This window comes from Panthera tigris, chromosome A2 (assembly GCF_018350195.1).
Source record: "Panthera tigris isolate Pti1 chromosome A2, P.tigris_Pti1_mat1.1, whole genome shotgun sequence".
NCBI classification, from domain to species: domain Eukaryota; kingdom Metazoa; phylum Chordata; class Mammalia; order Carnivora; family Felidae; genus Panthera; species Panthera tigris.
In genome coordinates this window covers 164268353-164288923 of record NC_056661.1, presented here as the reverse complement: position 1 = coordinate 164288923, position 20571 = coordinate 164268353, and the positions used below count along the sequence as shown (strand labels likewise).

Sequence of the window (20571 nt, the reverse complement as noted above, 5' to 3'; positions counted from 1 at the left end):
CATCCGTGTAGGGATGCTGAGAACTAAGGGGGCTATGCACGTGCGGGGACAGAGGGTATATGGGGAAATCTCCATGGTTTCCTCTCAATTATTCTGTGAATCTAAAACTTCTCTAAAAATCTATCATTAAAAACAAAAAAGAAATTTCACACTTATTAGCAGTTACCTCTTACTGTCTCCAGCCTCAGCCCCTGGCAAACCACTAATCTACCTCTATTTCTATGGATTCGCCCATTCTGGGACCACACAATATGGGGCCTTTTGTGTCTAACTTCTTTCACTTAGCATAATGTCTTCAAGTTTTGCCCATGTTGTAGCATACATCAGTAATTCATTCTTCATGGCTGAATAATATTCCACTGTATGGACATACCACATTTGTCCATACTTGTTTATCTATTCATTAGGTGATGAACACTGGCTTGTTTCCACCCTTTTGGCTTTTATGGATACTGGTGCTATGGACATCCATGTGAAAGTTTCTATATGAACATATGCTTTCAGTTTTCTTGGATACACTCCTGGGAGTGGAATCACTCAGTCATACACTAACTCTATGTTTAACTTTTTGAGGAACTACCAGTTTTCCACAGAGTCTACATAATTTCACATTCCTACTTTGAATTGAAGTTTCCGATTTTTCCACATCCTTACCAATACCTGTTATTTTCCTTTTTTTTCTTTTTATAGCCATCCTAGTGGGTATAAAGTGGTATACTGTGAGTCTGATTTGCATTTCCTTGATGACTAACGATGTTGAGCATCTTTTTTTTTTTTTAACTTTTTTTAATGTTTATTGATTTTTGACAGAGAGAGAGAGACAGAGCATGAGCGGGGGAGGGGCAGAGAGAGAAAGTGAGACACAGAATCCGAAGCAGGCTCCAGGCTCTGAGCCATCAGCACAGAGCCTGAAGCGGAACTCGAACTCACAAACCGTGAGATCATAACCTGAGCCGAAGTCAGTTGCTCAACCGACTGAGCCTCCCAGGTGCCCCACTGAGCATCTTTTTTTATACTTATTGGCCATTTATATTTCTCTGGATAAATGTTTTTGAAATCCTCTGGTTGTTTTTAATTAAATTATTTCTCTTTTGTTTTGAGTTATAATGATTCTTTATATAATCTGGACGTTAGACCTTTACTGAACATGTCTTGCAAATATTTTCTCACATTCTATGGGCTGTCTTTTCACTTTCTTGATAGTGTCTACCGATGTCAAACATTTTTAAGTTTGACGAAGTCCAATTTACCTATTTTTTTCTTTGGCTGCTTATGCTTTTGGTGTCATAAATCCAAGTTTATAAAAATATGCTCCCAAGTTTTCCTCAAGAATTTTATACTTTCCAGCTTGGAGCCTGGGGCCTGCTTCAGATTCTGTGTCTCCCTCTCTCTCTGCCCCTCCCCTACTAGCACTGTCTCTCTGTCTCTCTCTCAAAAATAAATAACAACATTAAAAAGTTTTCAAAGAATTTTATAGTTTCAGCTCTTATATTAGGTTGTTGATCCACACTGAGTTGATTTTTGTATGTGGTGTGAGGCAGGGCTCCAACTTTGCTCTTTTGCATGTGGATATTCAGTTTTGCAAGCATTATTATTTTTTTAAATTTTTTTAAAGTTTATTCATTTTTTGAGAGAGAGAGAGACAGAATGTGGGCAGGGGAGGGGAGAGAGAGAGGGAGACACAGAATCCGAAGTGGGTTTCCAGGCTCCGAGCTGTCAGCACAGAGCCCAGCATGGGGCTCGAAGTCAAGAACCACGAGATCATGACCTGAGCTGAAGTTGGACGCTCAACTGACTGAACCACCCAGGTGCCCCATACTTCTGCAAGCATTATGGGTTGAAAAGACTATTCTTTCTCCATCGAATGATCTTGGCACCTTTGTCAAAAATCAGTTGACCGTAGATGTATGGGTTTATTTCTGAGCCCTCAATTCTATTCCATTAGTCTATATGTCTACACTTATGCTGCTATCACAATGTTTTCATTACTGTAGCTTTAGAGTAAGTTTTAAAATCAGGAAGTAAAAATACCTTAGCTGTTCTTTTTCAAGGTTGTTTTGGCCATTCTGAGTCCCTTGCATTTTCATATGAATTTTAGAATCAGCTTGTCTATGTCTCCAGTAAAGCAATTGGGATTTTGATAAAGATCTGATTGAATCTATAAATCTATTTGGGAAGTATTGCCATGTTACCAATATTAGATCTTTTAATCCATAAACATTGGGTATCTTTCCATTTACTTAGGTTTTCTTTAACTTCTTTCACTTATGTTTTCCCATTTTCAGTGCACAAGCCTGTACATCTTTTGTTAAACCTATTCCGAAGTATTTTATTCTTTTTGAAACGATTGCAGCTGGAACCATTTTCTTTTTTTTAAATTAATTAATCAATCAATTAATTAATTAGTTTTTTTGAGAGAGAGAGAGAGAGAGAGAGAGAGCAAGCCAGGGAGGACCAAGAGAGAGGGAGAGAGAGAATTCCAAGCAGGCTCTGTGCTGTCAGTGCAGAGCCCGATGTGGGGCTTAAATTCACCAACCATGAGATCATGACCTGAGCCGAAATCAAGAGTCGGGCATTTAACCGATTGAGCCGCCCAGGAGCCTCTTAAGATTTTCTATACACAAATTCATGTCCTCTGTGAATGGAGATAGTTCACTTCTTTCCCATCTGGATTTCTTTTCCACTTGCATTACCTTGGCTAGAATCTCCACTACAACATTCAGTAGGAATGGGGAGACTGAACATCCTGTCTGTTCCTGATCTTAAGGAAAGGCTTTCAGTCTTTCACCATTAGGCATTATATTAGCTGTGGGTTTTTCATACATGGTCTTCATCAGGTTGAGGAAGTTTCTTTTTACTAGCTTGTTGAATGTTTTTCTATGAGAGGATTTTGGACTTTGTCAGATGCCTACTCTGTATCTACTGAGGCAATCATGTGGATTCCCTCCCCCTTTATTCTATTAATATGTATGTATTGCACTGATTTTCATACATTAAATCAAATTTTCCTTCCTGGGATAAATCACATTTGGGGATGGTATACACTCCTTTTTATATGGGGCTGGATTCAGTTGGCTAGAATTCTATTGAGACTTTTACATCTGTATTCATAAGGGACATTGGTTATAATTTTCCTGTGGTATCTTTACCTAGTTTTGGTTTCAGGGTACAGATTACTTTATGGTTTTCATTTAAGATTTGGAATGGTTTAAATGTACATGGTAGTTTACTTGAGCTTCTTGCAACAATGTAAAAGTTATCTATCTACCTATCTATCTATCTACCTATCTGCCTATCTATTCATTTCTACATTTCAATGTATCTAACTTCTCTTCCCACCTTAAGGCCTAATACTTGTGCAGTTTATTTGCTGAGGATTAGAGCTGTGGTTTTTGTTCTCACAACTAGGAAGCTAATATGACAATGAGAATGTGGCCACATGGCTTCCTATAGCTGCCATGTGGTTACCTTACAGAGAAAGTCTTTCTTCCTTCCTGAACCTCACCCTTCATTACCACCCTCTTCAAATATCGCCTTCTTCCTGAACTTCCTCACAAAAGATCTCTCTCTCCTCCAAGCTCCCACAGCCCTTATTTTTGAGACATTAATTGGGGCAGGTGTATGCACATTTTTGTGGTAGGTTTTTGCTACAGATTTTTGTGTGTTTTTTTCCTTCCTGAGAGAGTTCTGACTCTTTCTTCTACTTTTGTTTTTTTTAATTTTTTTTTCAACGTTTATTTGTTTTTGAGACAGAGAGAGACAGAGCATGAACAGGGGAGGGGCAGAGAGAGAGGGAGACACAGAATCTGAAACAGGCTGCAGGCCCTGAGCGGTCAGCACAGAGCCCGACACGGGGCTCGAACTCACGGACCGCAAGATCATGACCTGAGCCGAAGTCGGACGCTTAACCGACCAAGCCACCCAGGCGCCCCAACATATGTCGTTTTAATAATTTTTAACATTCATCCTTGCTATAGTAGCCATGAATTCCATGAGATTTATAGAATGGCTACATTTATAATGCCACTGTCTTTAAGCTCAAGAAGCATGAATAAGAATTATGAATTTTAATATATGCCAAGTATTTCTACCTAGTCAACAATTATATAAATAAATTCAAAGCATCCAAAATGGATTTTTTCATTGAAACATATGGCATCATTTAACAAAATGACACAATGAGAATTAGAACCTGGGAAAAATAAATTATGTAATAGGTAGTTACTTAGAAAAAATTTGCAAAGCGAAACTATGCACTTTCTCCCTTACAGTGACTTGCTTTTCCAAGAATAAATACAGGTACCTGGTGTCAGCAGTATGACCGAGGTGACAATCAAGGAGCAGATGACCAGAATCACAAGGAGTGCAATCGCTATTCCCTTCCAGTTTCTTTGTGGAGGATTACTCCCCACCAGCTCCTGAAAACAACAACAGAAAAGAGAAATCCAGTGAGTGAAAACATGAAATCAACCTAATAAATACATTCCATTTAAATCAAGAACCGAGACACAAAACAGCGAATGAGGCACATCCTCATCCCTGAAGTTATGATTAGTTCTTTTTTCCACCCTTCTGCTTCCTGCTCTCATCCCTGTACCTCGGCAAAACCTTATCTCAAGAATGAATGCGGTATTATACTACATTTACAGCATTTCTGTGAACTTAAGGTCTCTCCACCAAGCACACTAGGTCCTACAGCACACAGGAACTGGGGCACATCTCTGCACTCTAGCCAACCTACTAACCCCCATTGAGTCAAACCCAATATGATTAGTACTCCAGCTCCAACTCCTCTCTCATTTTCCTTTTCGTTTACATCCACACGGTTACCAGATTCAAACATTTATTTAGCACCTACTGCATGCCACATTTAATTAAACTCTACACACTGCTCACTATCATGAGCCTTTTCTTCCTTCTATAGCATCTCATACAAGGCTTCAAGATTCCCCAGGTCTCTTCACTGGGTAGCTCACTTATACCTATCCTAGATTTTAGTCCCTCCAGGGAACCATGTTTGCACTGTAGCAGGGTTCGGACAGGAGGAAGAATCTGGAGACATTGCTGAAGCGTGCTAAAGGTTAGACAGATCTAGGGAATTAACCAGGCATATTGGCTGCTGAGACCAAGCTTTCAGTTGCTTTCAAATCGGCATGGCCATGTAATTTACATTCCAAGTAGAGATCCTTTGAAAGACAAAGGGGTTAATACCTATAATTAATAAATGTAAGAGTTTATATTGATAATAATTATCATTAATTATACAAGAGCACCTGAACCTCCCCAGGACAAATAAAGACGTATGGTCGCGCTGCAAATGACCTACTGCTCTTTCTGCCCATATACAGATCACAAAATCTTCTTTCTTAGAAAGGTCCCCGTGATTATAACTCATATTAACGGCAGGTCAAGATGAAGTAGAATAGAGATGGTCTCAAAAAGTAGAGAACACAATACCCAAATACAGCTTCCTCCAAAACGGGAAGTTCATTAGAATGTAGCACATTTTTACAAATTGAAATAAAGGCAATACCAAATGTAGGATGGCAAGTAATTAATTATTTGGAATGCAAATATTCAATTTTGGCCCGATAGGTTATCAAATTAAGAAAAATTATGAGGGCCATTATGGCCCTAGCAAGAAAGAGTTTTACAGTTGTTTAGAAATTTCTACCAATCTTATTTGCTATCTAGAACCGATCTATTAAGTAGTGGCTTTTTAGCACTTAAAAATGATGAAAAGTTGTACTGAATTGCTCTCATTTCTTATTGGATAGGTTTTCTATGTGAGAAAATCAGTAGCCAATAACAAAAACAAGTGATCAGATTTTGCTGATTCCACAGCTTTTCACTTTGCCCAAGTTTACAAGGAAAATTTGAAAATTCTCCAAATCTGTGAAAAGCGTAAATCCTGAAGCAGTACTATTCATTCTATCAATGTAGTGCACATAATCTCTCGCACACCCTTGAACACTGCTCAAATTTCCATTTTTTTAAAATTTTGTGGGGGCGCCTGGGTGGCTCAGTCGGTTGAGCGGCCGACTTCGGCTCGGGTCATGATCTCACGGTCCATGAGTTCGAGCCCCACGTCGGGCTCTGTGCTGACAGCTCAGAGCCTGGAGCCTGTTTCGGATTCTGTGTCTCCCTCTCTCTGACCCTCCCCCGTTCATGCTCTGTCTCTCTCTGTCTCAAAAATACATAAACGTTAAAAAAAATTTTTAAAAAAATTAAAAAAATTTTGTTTTACATTTATTTATTTATTTTTGAGAGACAGAGACAGATAGAGTACAAGTGGGGAATGGGCAGAGACAGAAGGAACAAAGAATCTGAAGCTGGCTCCAGGCTCTGAGCTGTCAGCACAGAGCCCAACGCAGGGCTTGAACTCATGAACTGCAAAATCATGACCTGAGCCGAAGTCGGACGCTCAACCGACTGAGCCACCCAGGTGCCCTGAACACGGCTCAGATTTCTTGAACCCTGCTCAGATGAAATCCCAGGGTAATCATCAAACCAGAATACTAGAATAGTCAAGACCAAATCCTATTCAAGATCCAGAATAACAAAATGTTATTGTCTTCATGAGGTCAGATAATTGATCTCTTTCAAATCTTGTTTTTAATACTACTCCAGAATTCTAAAATCTGTTTTAAACACATCTATTAGATGCGCTGGTCAAAGTTCATAGGCAGAAAGAAGACTAAGACTTTTGCTTTGTGTCAATTTCTTGACCAGCTAGTAGTGTAGCAGAAGTGTACTTGAACCCATGTTGCAGTGACAGAAGCCCTTCTGGGACTCAGTGGGCCCCTTCCTAGCCCAAACGCATCCCCAATGGGATATCCAGGTCTAGGCTAGATGGGGTCACAGATGAAATAGACAGTGTCTGCCAAGATGACCAGAGGATGGAAATGTTTGCAAAACATGTCACGTGAAGTAGGCTTGAAAGAATGTTCAGTCTCAAAAGCCAAATACCTAGAGTCTTCACTGGAACTGTCACATGCAAGAGAGAGGAGACTTATTCTGTATATCTCTGGAAGGTAGAAATTGTTTCAGTACAATTTCAAAATTCCCAAGCACTAATATTGCCTAACAACAGAATGGGTGGCTTTACCAAGAAGTGAGCAAGATGGTGAACACCTAACAGGGATCCTGGAGGTCCACTCCCCCAGAAAGGAAGGTGGAAATAAATGGTCTTAAAAATGCCCAATACAGTAAAAGTCCTATGAACACATATAGGATGGAAAAGAAAGATGCAAAGCTGTGAAGTTGCTCCTCTGGGTGGAAAATGAATGGGAGTCAAGAGACTTCTGGAAAGGGGCAAAGGCTCTGCTTCCTGCATGTTCACCGGACTAAGAAAATATTTTTCACAGAAGACCAACTTAGTATATATTATTGAATGGGAGAATGGACAGTAGATAACCAAACAGGCATTGACAGCATAGCTCACTCAAGTGAAATGATTCTGGATCACTACATCATTTCTTAAGGACAGGTGCACCATATTGCCTTCCAGGCAGCATTCTTACATGCTGAAAAAAACAGAGCAATTTTACCCACAGGAAAGGAGACATTCTTTATTAAATTCCATTTTCATTTGCCAAATCTCGCTTTTCACAGTACAGTTTTAACTTACATAAAAAATACTGTAACAATAATAATAATAGGAAACAAATTAAGGAGGAAACAAATCATGAATAATCTTGCTAATCCAAGAGAACAGAAATGTTCATTTTCCCCATTTTCCTTTCTAGTCATGGTCTATATGCACATTTAATTTCTACTTGGGTGTAACCAGAATATAGAGACAGTTTTTGAGTTAGAATGCAGATTAATATGCGCTTCCTTGAACGTCTCATTTAGCTCCCCAGATTCAACTGACTTCCTCATCTTTACTTGCAGGAGCTGACTTATTGAAAATTTGAGTAGAGCTGACCCTGCTTCCCATGAAGGACAAGAGAAGTTAATAAATTATCCCCTGAAATGTTAAGCTTCAGTAGTGTATTTCTCAGCAGAATTCTATATTTTTGCCTAGAATGGTGAAAATGAGACTATAATACATTCCCTGTTCTGCTTGGTACCACCACATGCATATCTCAGAGATCCAGTAAAATGGAACAGCATATTAACAATTAACCATTTGGTGTAACAAGGTGAACAAAGTTTCTATCAGTCCATCTATCCACCCATCCATCCATCCATCCATCCATCCATCCATCCATCCGTCTACCCATCCATCCATCTGTCCATATGTCCATCAATCCATCCATCCACCCACCCACCCATCCTTCTATCCATCCAACCACCCATCTATCCATCCATCCATCCATCCATCCATCCATCCACCCATCCGTCCATCTCTCCATCCATCCACCTACCCACCCACCCACCGACCCATCTATCCATCCATCTACCCACCTACCCATCCATCCATCCATCCATCCATCCACCCATCCGTCCATCTCTCCATCCATCCACCTACCCACCCACCCACCGACCCATCTATCCATCCATCTACCCACCTACCCATCCATCCATCCATCCATCCATCCACCCATCCGTCCATCTCTCCATCCATCCACCTACCCACCCACCCACCGACCCATCTATCCATCCATCTACCCACCTACCCATCCATCCATCCAGCCAGCCAGCCAGCCACCTACCCATCCATCCATCTGTCCATCTGTCCACCCATCCATCCATCCATCCATCCATCCCATCCGTCTGTCCATTCATCCATCCATCCATCCACCCACCCATCCATCCGTCCATCCACTCATCCACCCATCCATCCATCCCGTCCATCTGTCCATTCATCCATCCATTGCCAGAGACCAGCTCCAGCAACCAGGGGTTCCTGAAGGAAGAACAGCGTCGGTGAAAATAAAATAAAACTAAAATAAAAAACCGGAAAATAAAAAACTAAAATAAACTAAAACTAAAATAAAAATGGATACAGACAACAGCAGTGTGTTGAACTGGCCGATTTACTGTAGTAAACGTGGCATTCTATATGCTAGTGATTTCCTTGTAGCATACGTCATCTATGTTTCTCTAACATTATCTAATTTTGAAAATGTTCCTATGTATAAACGACCTTTAAGAAATAATATGGTGATTTCCCAACTTTCCCACATACCCTTTGATTATAGATTAATTTCTTACATTATTCCATTATGCATCTGCGTTTATCTATAATCTACAAAGCATTTGATTTGCTGTTCTCGTGAAAGGCCCTCCATTTCTCAATACCTCAAATGGAACAGTTACAGGGACATGACCTCCTAACCACATGAGGCCAGAAGAACAATGTGTTTGCCTCAGTCTGAGGTGTCAGAAAGGGGCTGAAAAGGCCTTAGAAACCCATGCCTCATATATTCTCAGACAGACAATGCACCTAGCAACCAATGAACCATTCTGTAGCTTAACCAACTCGGTTCAGTCATCATCTGGAATGCCTCCGGGGGGCCAGGTGGGCCTAGGGGTTGAAGTCACCTGTGCCCAGAGATACACTCCTTAGTTGCCGGAGTGGGGCTTTCAAGTCCATGTCTCTCCTTTACGGGCCCTCTTTGCTGGCAAAGGTATGAGGCCATCCTTCCTGTAAGTAGAGGAGTCTCCACAGGGGATGGCAAGGGCTAAACGTAAGGCTGTACAATTTCTTGTGGAGCCTTATCTTCTTCTCTAATGGTTCTTTTCCCAGGGGGTCTGCCGAGGGCAATTCCCCGACAGACAATACCCCAGGTACTTTTAAGGCCAAATTACCTAAAAGCGGGAGTACGAGAAGCTTCACTGTCCGTGGGCTGCCTTGCAGTCACCAATCCATCCACAGCTCGGGCTTTGCCACTCAGGCTGGGATAGCTCGGCTTCCAGCAATCCATCCACCCACCCACCCATCCATCCATCCGTCCACCCACCCACCCACCCATCCATCCATTTGTCCATCTATCCATCCATCCATCCATCCATCCATCCATCCATCCACCCACCCACCCCATCCATTTGTCCATCCATCTATCCGTCCATCCATCTATCTGCCCATCCATCCATCCGTCCATCCAACACATGTTTACCCAGGTCTTACTCTGCCATCCCTGCCCTGAGAATGTTGGGCACAGCAGTGAACAAAATAGACTACACTGTCATCAACCCAGCAAGCTGAATGGCTTTCATTTTTCCGTATTTCCTTTCTTGTTCTCTAGTGCAGGGATGACGCACAAACAATAAACACATAAACCCAGTAAGAGAAGAAAAAAGCAGGATAGGGGAGTTGGAGGGAGAGTGCCTTGTAAGCTGTTTGTATGTAAGGTCGTCAGAGAGATTTCCTAATAAAGTGACATTTGAACAGAAACTACAAGAAGTGCAGCTGGGAGGAAGGAAGGACATCAGGCTGTTATGGGCTGAGCTGTGTCCCTCCTAAATTCACACGTGGAACCTCTACCCCCCCAGTGTGATGGTATGTGGACAGAGAGCCTCTGGGAGGCAAGGAGGGTTACATGAGGTCAGGAGGGTGCAGCCCTCAGGACAGGATTAGTGTCCTTATAAGAAGAGATACGAGAGAGCTTGCCTTCTCTCTCTGTACCCATTTGCGAAGAAAGACCATGTGAAGACACAGCAGGAAGGCGCCGTGAAAGGCCTAAAGAGAAAGGCCTCGTAAGACACTACAGCACCTTGAGCTTGGGTGTCCAGTCTCCAGAACCATGAGACACAAATCTCTGTTGTTCAGCTGCACATCTCTGACATTTTGGGAAGCCATGCCTAGTTTCCCAGGCACAGTTCATCATTCTTCCATCTGGACACAACCGTGACTCTTTGTAAATGCTCTTCTGTAACATTACTGCACTATTCAATGATGTATTTAATTCCCGTGCCATCACCAGGCAGCAAGCTACTTAAGCTTGCCTTGCCTTGCCTTGGTGTGCTCGTGTTCCCGCATTGCCTTGGTGTGCTCGTGTTCCCGATGCCTGGCATTGAACGTGGGACACCACAGCGTTCCAGGACTGTGTGCTGAATGAAAGAACGGGTGCCCGAATGCCTTTAGAAGAAGTAACTTTATTATTGGCTGGCACCTCTGGCAGAAAAGCTATTGTCGATTGATGTGGAAAGCAAGGCATTAATACAGGCCCAGCTCCACTGACGATGCCATAAATAGCAGTCGGTCTTAACAGACGTAATGCAAACTGACATCTAGAGTTGGCAATTGCCTTGTCCCTAGTGATATAATTGGTGCTCGCATTTGTTCTTAACTCAGGCAAAAAGAAAACAAACAAACCCAACCAAATGAACGAGAAATAAACTCAACCTTTTCCTGGGTTGTTTGGTTTTTCTTAAATATACAATTCATGGTTTCAGAACGTTATTATCTTCATAATCTGTGATTCGAGTTTGATATTTTATGTGCCAGTTGTACAACTGAAATGGGAGGCGTACAGATTAAGATAATAATTGAAGACCCACCGTGTTCTGTGGACGGATTAAGCTGGGCCACCTGAACCACCAGGCCCTGCCCGTCTGTGTCCACACCTGACCCACCTTATCTTGTCCTGAGCTCCCCCTCTCCCACCGCATTCCCCTCGCTGACTTTATCACACCCTATGCCTCATGATAAGGAGCAGAGATTCACATGAAGACGCTGAAGTGATCCTTTAGAAGTTAGAGAAACTGAAAGCTGCCCGGGTGGAAAAAAAGCAACGAAGGGGTGGAAGACAAAGGGAATCCAGGGCGTGAGTGTTGGGACTACACGCAAATGTGTGTGGCGGCATACTATAATTTATGCAATGTATAGACACGTAAGGTTTTGCCTTACTATCTATTGCCAATCACTACCAGATGATGCTTCCGTGCCACTTGATTGACAAATAGGGGAAGAACTCAAAAGCACGCCAAATTTCCAATACTATATGAAGAAAGGAAACGCAGAGAAATCACACCCCTTTTGGCCACCTCCCCCAGAGACGGCAAAGCGGCATTTTATCTTCCATTGGGTGCCCAGAGGAGGGTGAGCCGGGTTGCAGCTACCTCACTCTGCGACAAAGCACACATCCCCACGTGGCAAACACCCACCTTGAATGTTTCAGGTGGACCTTGCGGCATGTTTGTTTTCTACAACGTAGGTACGGCCACACGCAGCTAGTGAGACAGAAGGAGCCCCCCTTCCGGCTGAAGTGGGGGGAGAAGACGGTTTCTGCCGCACACTAAGGTCTCTCCCTAAAGGAGCCCCGTGACTGTGGGAGATCAGCGTGGGAAGCTGCGGGCGCGGGAGCAACCAGGGTGGTCGCAGGAGAGCAGGGACTGCAGGGACAGTGGAGGTCCGGGCCCTGCCAGCCTTGCTGGGGACAGCTGGCAACCGTGCACTTTATTTCCCTTTGCTAAAGGTGGAGGGGTCGACCAGATGGCCCACTCACTAGGGAGGAAGGAAGCGAATTCAATTATTTTTCTCACAATAGTCCGTCTTTGAGCCAATCAATCTCCTCTTCACCCAGGCAGCTTTCAGAAGTATATTAAGAAGAGAAGACAGTTTCCAGCTCCCAAAACTGAAAAAGGCCTTCCTTGGGATATAACTAGATCCAAGTTTAGGTAATTGATGGTTTAAAATGTTTCCAGAGGATACACACGAAGCAGCAGCTCACTGGACTTCACGGTGTCGGCCAGAGTCGAAGACGCCAGCCAGCGTCTGAGGGGGCAGAACAGAGCTCCCTGTCCAGCAGAGCTCCCTGGACCCTGAGCAGGGACAGTCCTCCTGCTCCCTGAGACACTCCCCTCCTCTGGGACTGCTGTGTAGTGTCTCCTAAGTCCTCGTGATGCTTTTCCTGGTTGTGAGTGTAAGAGGCGGATGAGGGCTGTGGCCACAGGGTACTGATTGATGCTGACTCCCTGTCAGTGACTCTGCTCTTGACTGCAGGGCTGGGGCGGGCTGAGCAGCCATTTCGGAAAGACAGGAGCAACCAAGGCTGTGGGGGGTGAGGGGGGCGGCACTGGTGATGACAGATGGACTCTTACCCTTCAAAAACTTCTGATTTCACTAATTGCAAATTAAATCTGGTTGACAGGCCCCACTGCTGAGGTTGGGCAGTTAATTAAGAATCACCATTATCTTACGGGAAAGGAGATGGTATCCCCCCCCCAGTTCTGCCACACGCACTGTCGGGTGCCCCCCCCCCACCTTGCCTTTAACACGCCTCCTGGTCACACCGCCTCCTCCGCGTCTCACAACTCAGGTTCTCTGGGGCTGTCCACCAACCATTCTGTATTTGCCTCATGGACCTATCTGGAATCCGCTCTCCTTTTCTCCTCTGAATTTGGAAGCCTCTGAGGTTGACTATTTTGCATAACGTGACTCTGTGCGACCGCCTGAGGGCACAGCACTTTGCCGCCCGTCACTGAGGCAGCTGTCAGCCCCGTACCTGCGGTTCAGCAAGACTGTGTGCACAGAGCCAGCTCCCACTCCATTAGCCCTTCTGGGAAATCAAAACAAAACGAAGCAGGCAAATTATTGACTGTAATTATATATCTTCTAAAATTTCTTCATTATTTTTTCTACTTTAAATTCCACACCAGGGCTCCCATTATTTTAGGCTTTTCAGTTTAATTGGCTGTGTTTAATCTCTTCTTTATGAAATTGACTCGAAATGTAAGTTATTCTTACCTTCGGAGCTCAGTCTACCTCGGATCTATTTTGATGTAACGTTTTAAAGGTGTCGTGTTGCATACATCACCTAAAGCAACGGCCCTGTGACCTGATCACAGTCAGAAGAGATCTCACACGGTATCGTGCCCAAGAGAAGTCCCTCTCAGGGAGAACACTGGATGTGAGTTGCAGAATTTAAAATTGAGCATCTGTAGCTTTCCATGTTGCTGCGAGGGAGAACGCCTTACGATCTTCTTCAGATAACGGCCGACTTTGCACAGACTCCCCGAAACCCACAGGCAGTTTTGAGACCGATTGGTCTACACTGGGCAGCATTTTGGCAAGCGTGACTTCCCAGTGTCAAAAATCCCCTCAGGCTCTCAATAAATATCATGTATCTAACAAGCCTCAGAGGCAAGAGCTACCAGCAATTTAATGGCGGCAGCGAAAATAATTTGAGCTCAGTTTTTCCAAAGGGCTTGCCCCCCTGTTACAATCTTCCAGCACCGCACAGAAGCCTTTTGAAAAGGGCCTTGGTCGAAATGATCGCCACTGCCCTCCTCCTCCACCCATGGGGGCCAGAGCCGCGTTTCTGCACCGTGAGCCCTCCTCTCTCCTCCTCCACCACGGGGGTGGCCCAGCCTGGGTCAGAAGTCCACTCGAGGGTCTCAGGTGGGGGATCCAACTCTTCGGATCTATTCTCGCTGGCTGTCACGAAACATGAGATCAGATGAGCGTAGGGGGAGCGCCCATTTCTGCGTGGGATATGGATTCAGAAGGAAATAGAGCAGGTTTATGAGAAGTAGGAATGGGAGAGGTGGAGAAGCAGAGACAAGAGACACATAAAGGGGGTCCCTACTGGTTTTCCATCTCTTTTTATTTTTTAATGTTTACTTATTTTAGAGAGAGAGCGTGTGCGAGCACGAGTGGAGGAGGGGCAGAGAGAGAAGGAGACACAGACTGTGAAGCAGGCTCCAGGTTCTGAGCCGTCAGCACAGAGCCCGACGCGGGGCTCGAACTCACAAACCGCGAGATCATGACCTGAACTGAAGTCAGACGCTTAACTGACTGAGCCACCCAGGCGCCCCTGGTTTTCCATTTCTTGACTTAATTTTCCTCCTGAGGCATGAATGAATTTTTCCCTTAGATTTAATAAGACATTTCTATTTCTTTAGGAGATATTTTGTGTAGTTTGAGTCCTTCTCTAAAACTTGGGAACAAAGAAGCTGAACACGCGGCATGCGGCGATGCCCGGTCTGGCGGTGCAAACTCCTGCCAGTGTCCGTTTCCAAGAAGGCACTCGTGCTCACTAATGAAGTCACACGCTCCAGGCTCCAGGGTCTGTGACACATTCTGGCCAAACCTCCACTCAAAACCCAGGTGAAGGTGAAGATTGTAACTACTCACTGGGTTTATAATTTCAAAATAATCAATTTACTAATTTGACATGTGATTTTATTTGAAAAGCTCCATTTTTCCACCACTACAGTTATCTTTACAGCAAAATCCTGAGTGAAATATAGCGATGACCTCGAGCGATCCTCAAGGATCTACGCCTGTCACCATATGTCAGCAGTGGAGTGCAGCCCCCTCTGTGACAGGAGGGGCTAGTTCAAGACGCTAGAGCCAATGGTAGCCAAGACAGTTGGTACAACATCATGTTCATGAGAGTCTTGAAGAGGCAGTCGCTATTTTAGGTATCAAATTACTCAAAAACAAAGCTCCGGTATTTTTTAAGTTTTTAAAAAAATTTTTTTTAAGTTTTAATTTTTTTTTTAAATTTTTTTTTAACGTTTATTTATTTTTGAGACAGAGAGAGACAGAGCATGAACGGGGGAGGGTCAGAGAGAGGGAGACACAGAATCTGAAACAGGCTCCAGGCTCTGAGCTGTCAGCACAGAGCCCGACGCGGGGCTCGAACTCACGGACCGCGAGATCATGACCTGAGCCGAAGTCGGACGCTTAACCGACTGAGCCACCCAGGCGCCCCAAGTTTTAATTTTTTAATGTTTATTTATCTTTGAGAGAGAGACAGAGCATGAATGGAGGAGGGGCAGAGAGAGAGGGAAACACAGAATCCGAAGCAGGCTCCAGGCTCCGGGCTGTCAGCACAGAGCCTGACAGAGGGCTCGAACCCATGAACCGGGAGATCATGAGCTGAGCTGAAGCCGGATGCTTAACCGACTGAGTAACCCAGGCGCCCCTAAGGTTTTTTGTTTTGTTTTTGTTTTTTTTTAAGTTTACTTATTTATTTTGAGAGAGAGAGAGAACACAAGGAGGGGAGGGGCAGAGAGAAGAAAGAATACCAAGCAGACTCTGTGCCATCAGAGCCCAGGGTGGGGGTTTGAACTCACAAACCGTGAGATCGTGACCTGAACTGAGATCAAGAGTCAGATGCTTAACTGACTGAGCCATCCAGGCACCCCAAAGCTCTAGTGTTTTTAAACTACAGCTGGCCTAGAATCGGATATATCCAGCAGATCCGTATTTACCAGCTCTTTCTGCCATCAAAAATGGCATTATCACAGAGTGCAGTCTCATGGAAAGACATACAGCATCAGCGAAGGTATTAGCCACAGAAACGTAACCGATTAGCAGTCTCAATAGCACCCGCAAGTTTCATCCCTCTGACGTGTAACCTAACATACGTACAGGTTCTGAAGTTGGGGATGCAGACATTTTGCGGGAAGTCTTTACGTTGCCACTACGCCATGTAGCGGAACGTTTCACGTCAATAGAAAAACATCCATCCGCACACGTGCACAGCACGACCGAACCTCACAGATACGATTGTTAAGTGTCAGACACCGAAGAATATATCATGATTTATTTCATCCATGTAAAACTGAGGGTCCTAGGTTGTAGAGAGCAGCAAACGCAGGGCCAAAAAAACAAAACAAAAAAACAAAAACAAAAAAAACAAACCAAAAAAACTGAACGCAGGGCAAAACTACACTATCAGTACAGGGTTCACGCTGAAGTCTAAGAAGATGAACAACAAAGGAATTTCCGTCAAATGCAGCATGGCGCAGCGCTTAGGGGAGGAGGGGTGCCAACTGGAAGGGAGGGGCAAGGTGCAGGGCAGTACGCCCTCTCTCTACACCCAGAGAGAGGTTACGGGGCTGTTTCAGGTTACAGGCTTACACGTTATGGAGTTTCTGCGTCGTACTATTTCACAGTGGCAAACGTTGACCATGTGGGGTGCACGGTAACTGCGGCGGCAGGCGCGGGCCAGGAGTGAAGGAAAGGGCTACTTCCCCTGCACTCACTCCAGCAGGAGGGAGAGACGTCAGGCCACTGGAGTGCCACCCTGGGATGAGCTCTGTGCCCAGCCAATCGGGGTGCTACAGAGGGTATAGTGATGCGATGGGTACCAGGCTTGATTGGGGATGAAGGGGGAGGCCCGGGCTCTCTGAGGAAGTGGGATTTACTTTCAGATTCTCGAAGGATGGGCAAGAGCTAGCCAGGTGAACAGCTGGGAAGGGTTTCCATTTGGGGGAGCACCGTGAGGCGGGCGTGAGACCTGGTGCAGAGTCACGTGACGCAGGCGCAGGGAGAGCAGCCCTAACGCCGCACCTGCCTTGTAGACAACGCCGCGTATTTTGTGTTTCGTCCAGAGTGCAACGAGACGTCACTGGAGGATGCTGCAGGCCACCTTTAATAACTTCTAGAAGAAGGCAGGCGTTAGTTTTTCAACGTGTTTGTTGACATCAGGGAAAGGGCACGGAGAAAGCCCGGGATCGGTTACTTCTCCCGCTGTGCCTTAAAATGTATCAATTACTGGGACAAGGTGGACTCAAGTACCCTAAAAGGTAAAATATTCACATAGCAAGTGTCAAAATTATCAGGAGAAAATAAACTACGCAAACCTGAGCGCGGGATCCCCATCCCACTGCTCCAGTCTATTGTCTAAATGTATTTTCTTTCTAATATTTATTCACCGTGAAAAGTTCTGACATAAATTTCTTTTATGTATCATGGACCATTTACTATAAGGAAAAGGTAGCAACAAATTACAAAACCAATGGTGCATATATCTCAGGATGGTAAAACAGCTTTCTAATCATTGTATTTCCATATTCTGGAGGACAACACATGACTTGAAGACGGCGAGAACAAGTTTTAAATAACATTTAGCAACTGACACATGGCCATCGATATTCATCACGTCAGCCCGTTGGGTGCACATCCCCATTTCTGTTTTCCTGGCTCATTTCCTTAATCTTCCTCATTAGCGGCTCTTGTTTTTTCATAAAGGCACTAAAAACAAAACAAAGATGGCAACTGGCCTAAGAAACCTGAGACTGGACCCAAGCGAAAAGCACCACTCTGCGTGGTCCCTGCCTTATGTAGATGGTCACATGACGAAGCCCCAGCGAAGCCAGCCGCCGCTAGAGAAATTACTGGAAGGGTCGGCCCTGGTGCCGTCTGTGGGGGTGACTCATAGGAACACGCAGCACCACTCTGCGTGGTCCCTGCCTTGTGTAGATGGTCACATGACAAAGCCCCAGCGAAGCCAGCCGCCGCTAGAGAAATTACCGGAAGGGTCGGCCCTGGTGCCGTCTGTGGGGGTGACTCATAGGAACACGCAGGGGGTTCTCTCTCTCTGCCTCTGTTTCTCTCTCACAAGCTGTTAGTAGCCCCGGAATCCAAGACTTAAATGAAAGCCTCTCCCCTCTGGAACAGCCAAGAGCACAAAGCAACAGCAGACAAGAAGTTTCAGAGTCTACACGAGCGCTGATCAAAAACGCTGGGGACACACAAATATCCGGTGGGGAGTTCATCATTTCCCTGAAGGCTTACTTTGCAGATCAGACGACAGAAGCGCTTTGATTAGCAAATGCTAAGCTCTCAACCACACCCCTGCACAGCCCAGGTGAGCAGCTCCGAATAAAAGGTGGGGGAAGAGAGCAGAAACAGAAAGAAATGAACGTGAAATGCACAGAGGGGAGACCTGGAGAGAAGGTCAGGTACCAGCAGAGTGTGAAGCACACAGACCCCAAAGGCGCAGGAGGAACAATCTACTGGGTGAGGCCAATGGCCTGGACTTTGGGGGTGGGGCGACCTGCCACCGCGTCACAGGCCTGCAGGTGCCACACTGCGCGCAGGGTACCTGACCGTCTCTGGAAGGCCCCCTGAGTTGGACTCGTCTCCTGCCATGCCCCTGACTGACACAGCGTCCAGGAAGTTTGCGACACCTACAGTGAGATGATGCAGCATTTATTGACAAGTGTCACCCGAGTAGCCCTTAGCAGAGATCGTGCGCTTTACAATTAAAGAGCAAGTTCCTCCAGGGAATCTTGTCCCAAAGCGCCACATACAGTCTTTCATATAGATCCTAAACGAAGAATTGCTTTACTGATTGATTAAAATGCACTTTTCTTTAATCCCTTAAAACACACAGCCTGAAAGTCTTGCTTACACCGCAGCGGTCTCACATAGTGGCAGCGAACAGTCCGTACGTGACCTTCAACACTCCCGTCACACGTGTGAAGGTTCTCACGTCTGTCATGGGGTCTGTACTTGCTGCTGCAAATACTCAGTGACATCCTTGACAGTTGGACATGACTTCGTTCGAGACTCCTAAGAGACGTTCGACTTTCCTGACTGGTGCGTCACCCTAGCAGATGAGAAACCTTAATGGTTTTTCGGACGGTTACTGCTAACTGAAGAGGTTTTAAGGAAAGCTGACCTTCCTGCTCAGGACTTTAGCATGTTAAGAGGCGCAAATGGTTAAGAGGCGCAAATGATATTAAAAATATCAGCGGGATCGTCCACACGTGACTGATACCCATCCGCAAATCTACATTCTCTGCAACACTTTACAACTGCATGAAAATTAAGGGTTTGTGACGGCAGTTTTTCAAATGCAAAACTCTCTTCACGGGCCTATTAGAGAATGGTCTGGAAACACGCCCAAGGGGAATTCTGGCTTGCACTCTTACACGGGGCCAATGCCAAAAGCCTGCCCGTTGACTAGCTCCCTTCACCCTCGGTGTCCATGCACCTTTGGTATGAAGCAGCTCGCACCCGTGGACTTCTCTCTCCCTCGTCACAAATAACCTGCATGACTGAGTGACTCCATTATCAAGCAGAGAACTCGCTCTATCTTATGACAGCCCACTCTTGTGTCTTGTATGCTGCTGCAAACCAAAGTCCAAAACCAAGCTCAGCATACGTAAGCACTACAATCGGCTGGAACCTACTGGTAAATGAAGAACTAAGAACAACGAAACTCAAATGGATTGTCAAATCCATTGCAGCTGTGAAAAGGCTGTTCCTCTAAATACAACCAAGTTCTAGGCTGATGTCAAGAAAGGAGAGTATCTTATAAAAGATTACCGCATCATCCCAACATAGTCCTGTCCCCCCCCCAAAAATGTTGAGGGATACGTCAAGCAAGTTACTCAGAGCCATAACATCTGTACCAATGAACAGTGGCCGTGGTCAAGTGGGGGCATCAACATTCCCTACCAGGAAGTGTGGACGCTGTGTTCTTGTAAAACACCAACTTTAAGGGGAACATCCAATGACACCTGTTACAAAAAACCAGCCAACTTAGTGCCTGGAATTCACCAGAACCCAATCACTTAAAAGTAGATTTAAGAAATATCATTGCACATTAGCCTGAAAAGATAAACTGCTTTGACTATCATTTTTAATGATTCACTTCTTTGAATTACTTGGACAACAGAAGCCACCACACGTAGACACTTGCCTATTACTACCCCCACTTTTCCTTCCCAGGCAAGTGGCAGGGTGGAGAGGCCAAGTGTCTGTACCGGATGAGATCCAGTTTCTAGCGGGGACGGAGAGCGGGACACAGGAGCGGACGGGTGTAGCCTGCAAATGCAGAGCACAGAGCTGAGGGGAGCTGGAGCCTGGGCCATTGGGCAGACTCTGGGAGAAATGGAGGGTCCTAAGTACCAACTGCAAGGAACTGATTCTAA

At 45.0% G+C, this 20571-nt stretch overlaps 1 protein-coding gene across 4 annotated transcripts in view; it reads right to left on the bottom strand.

Annotated features, from left to right (window-relative positions):
* The window catches only part of DPP6 (dipeptidyl peptidase like 6), an 854635-nt gene that overhangs the window by 361554 nt on the left and 472510 nt on the right, over positions 1–20571 (bottom strand). For all 4 annotated transcript variants that reach the window (XM_042976118.1, XM_042976101.1, XM_042976107.1 and 1 more), the window contains exon 2: positions 4304–4418. In XM_042976118.1, coding sequence (XP_042832052.1) covers positions 4304–4418 — 115 coding nt within the window. The remainder of the gene's footprint in view (positions 1–4303; positions 4419–20571) is intronic.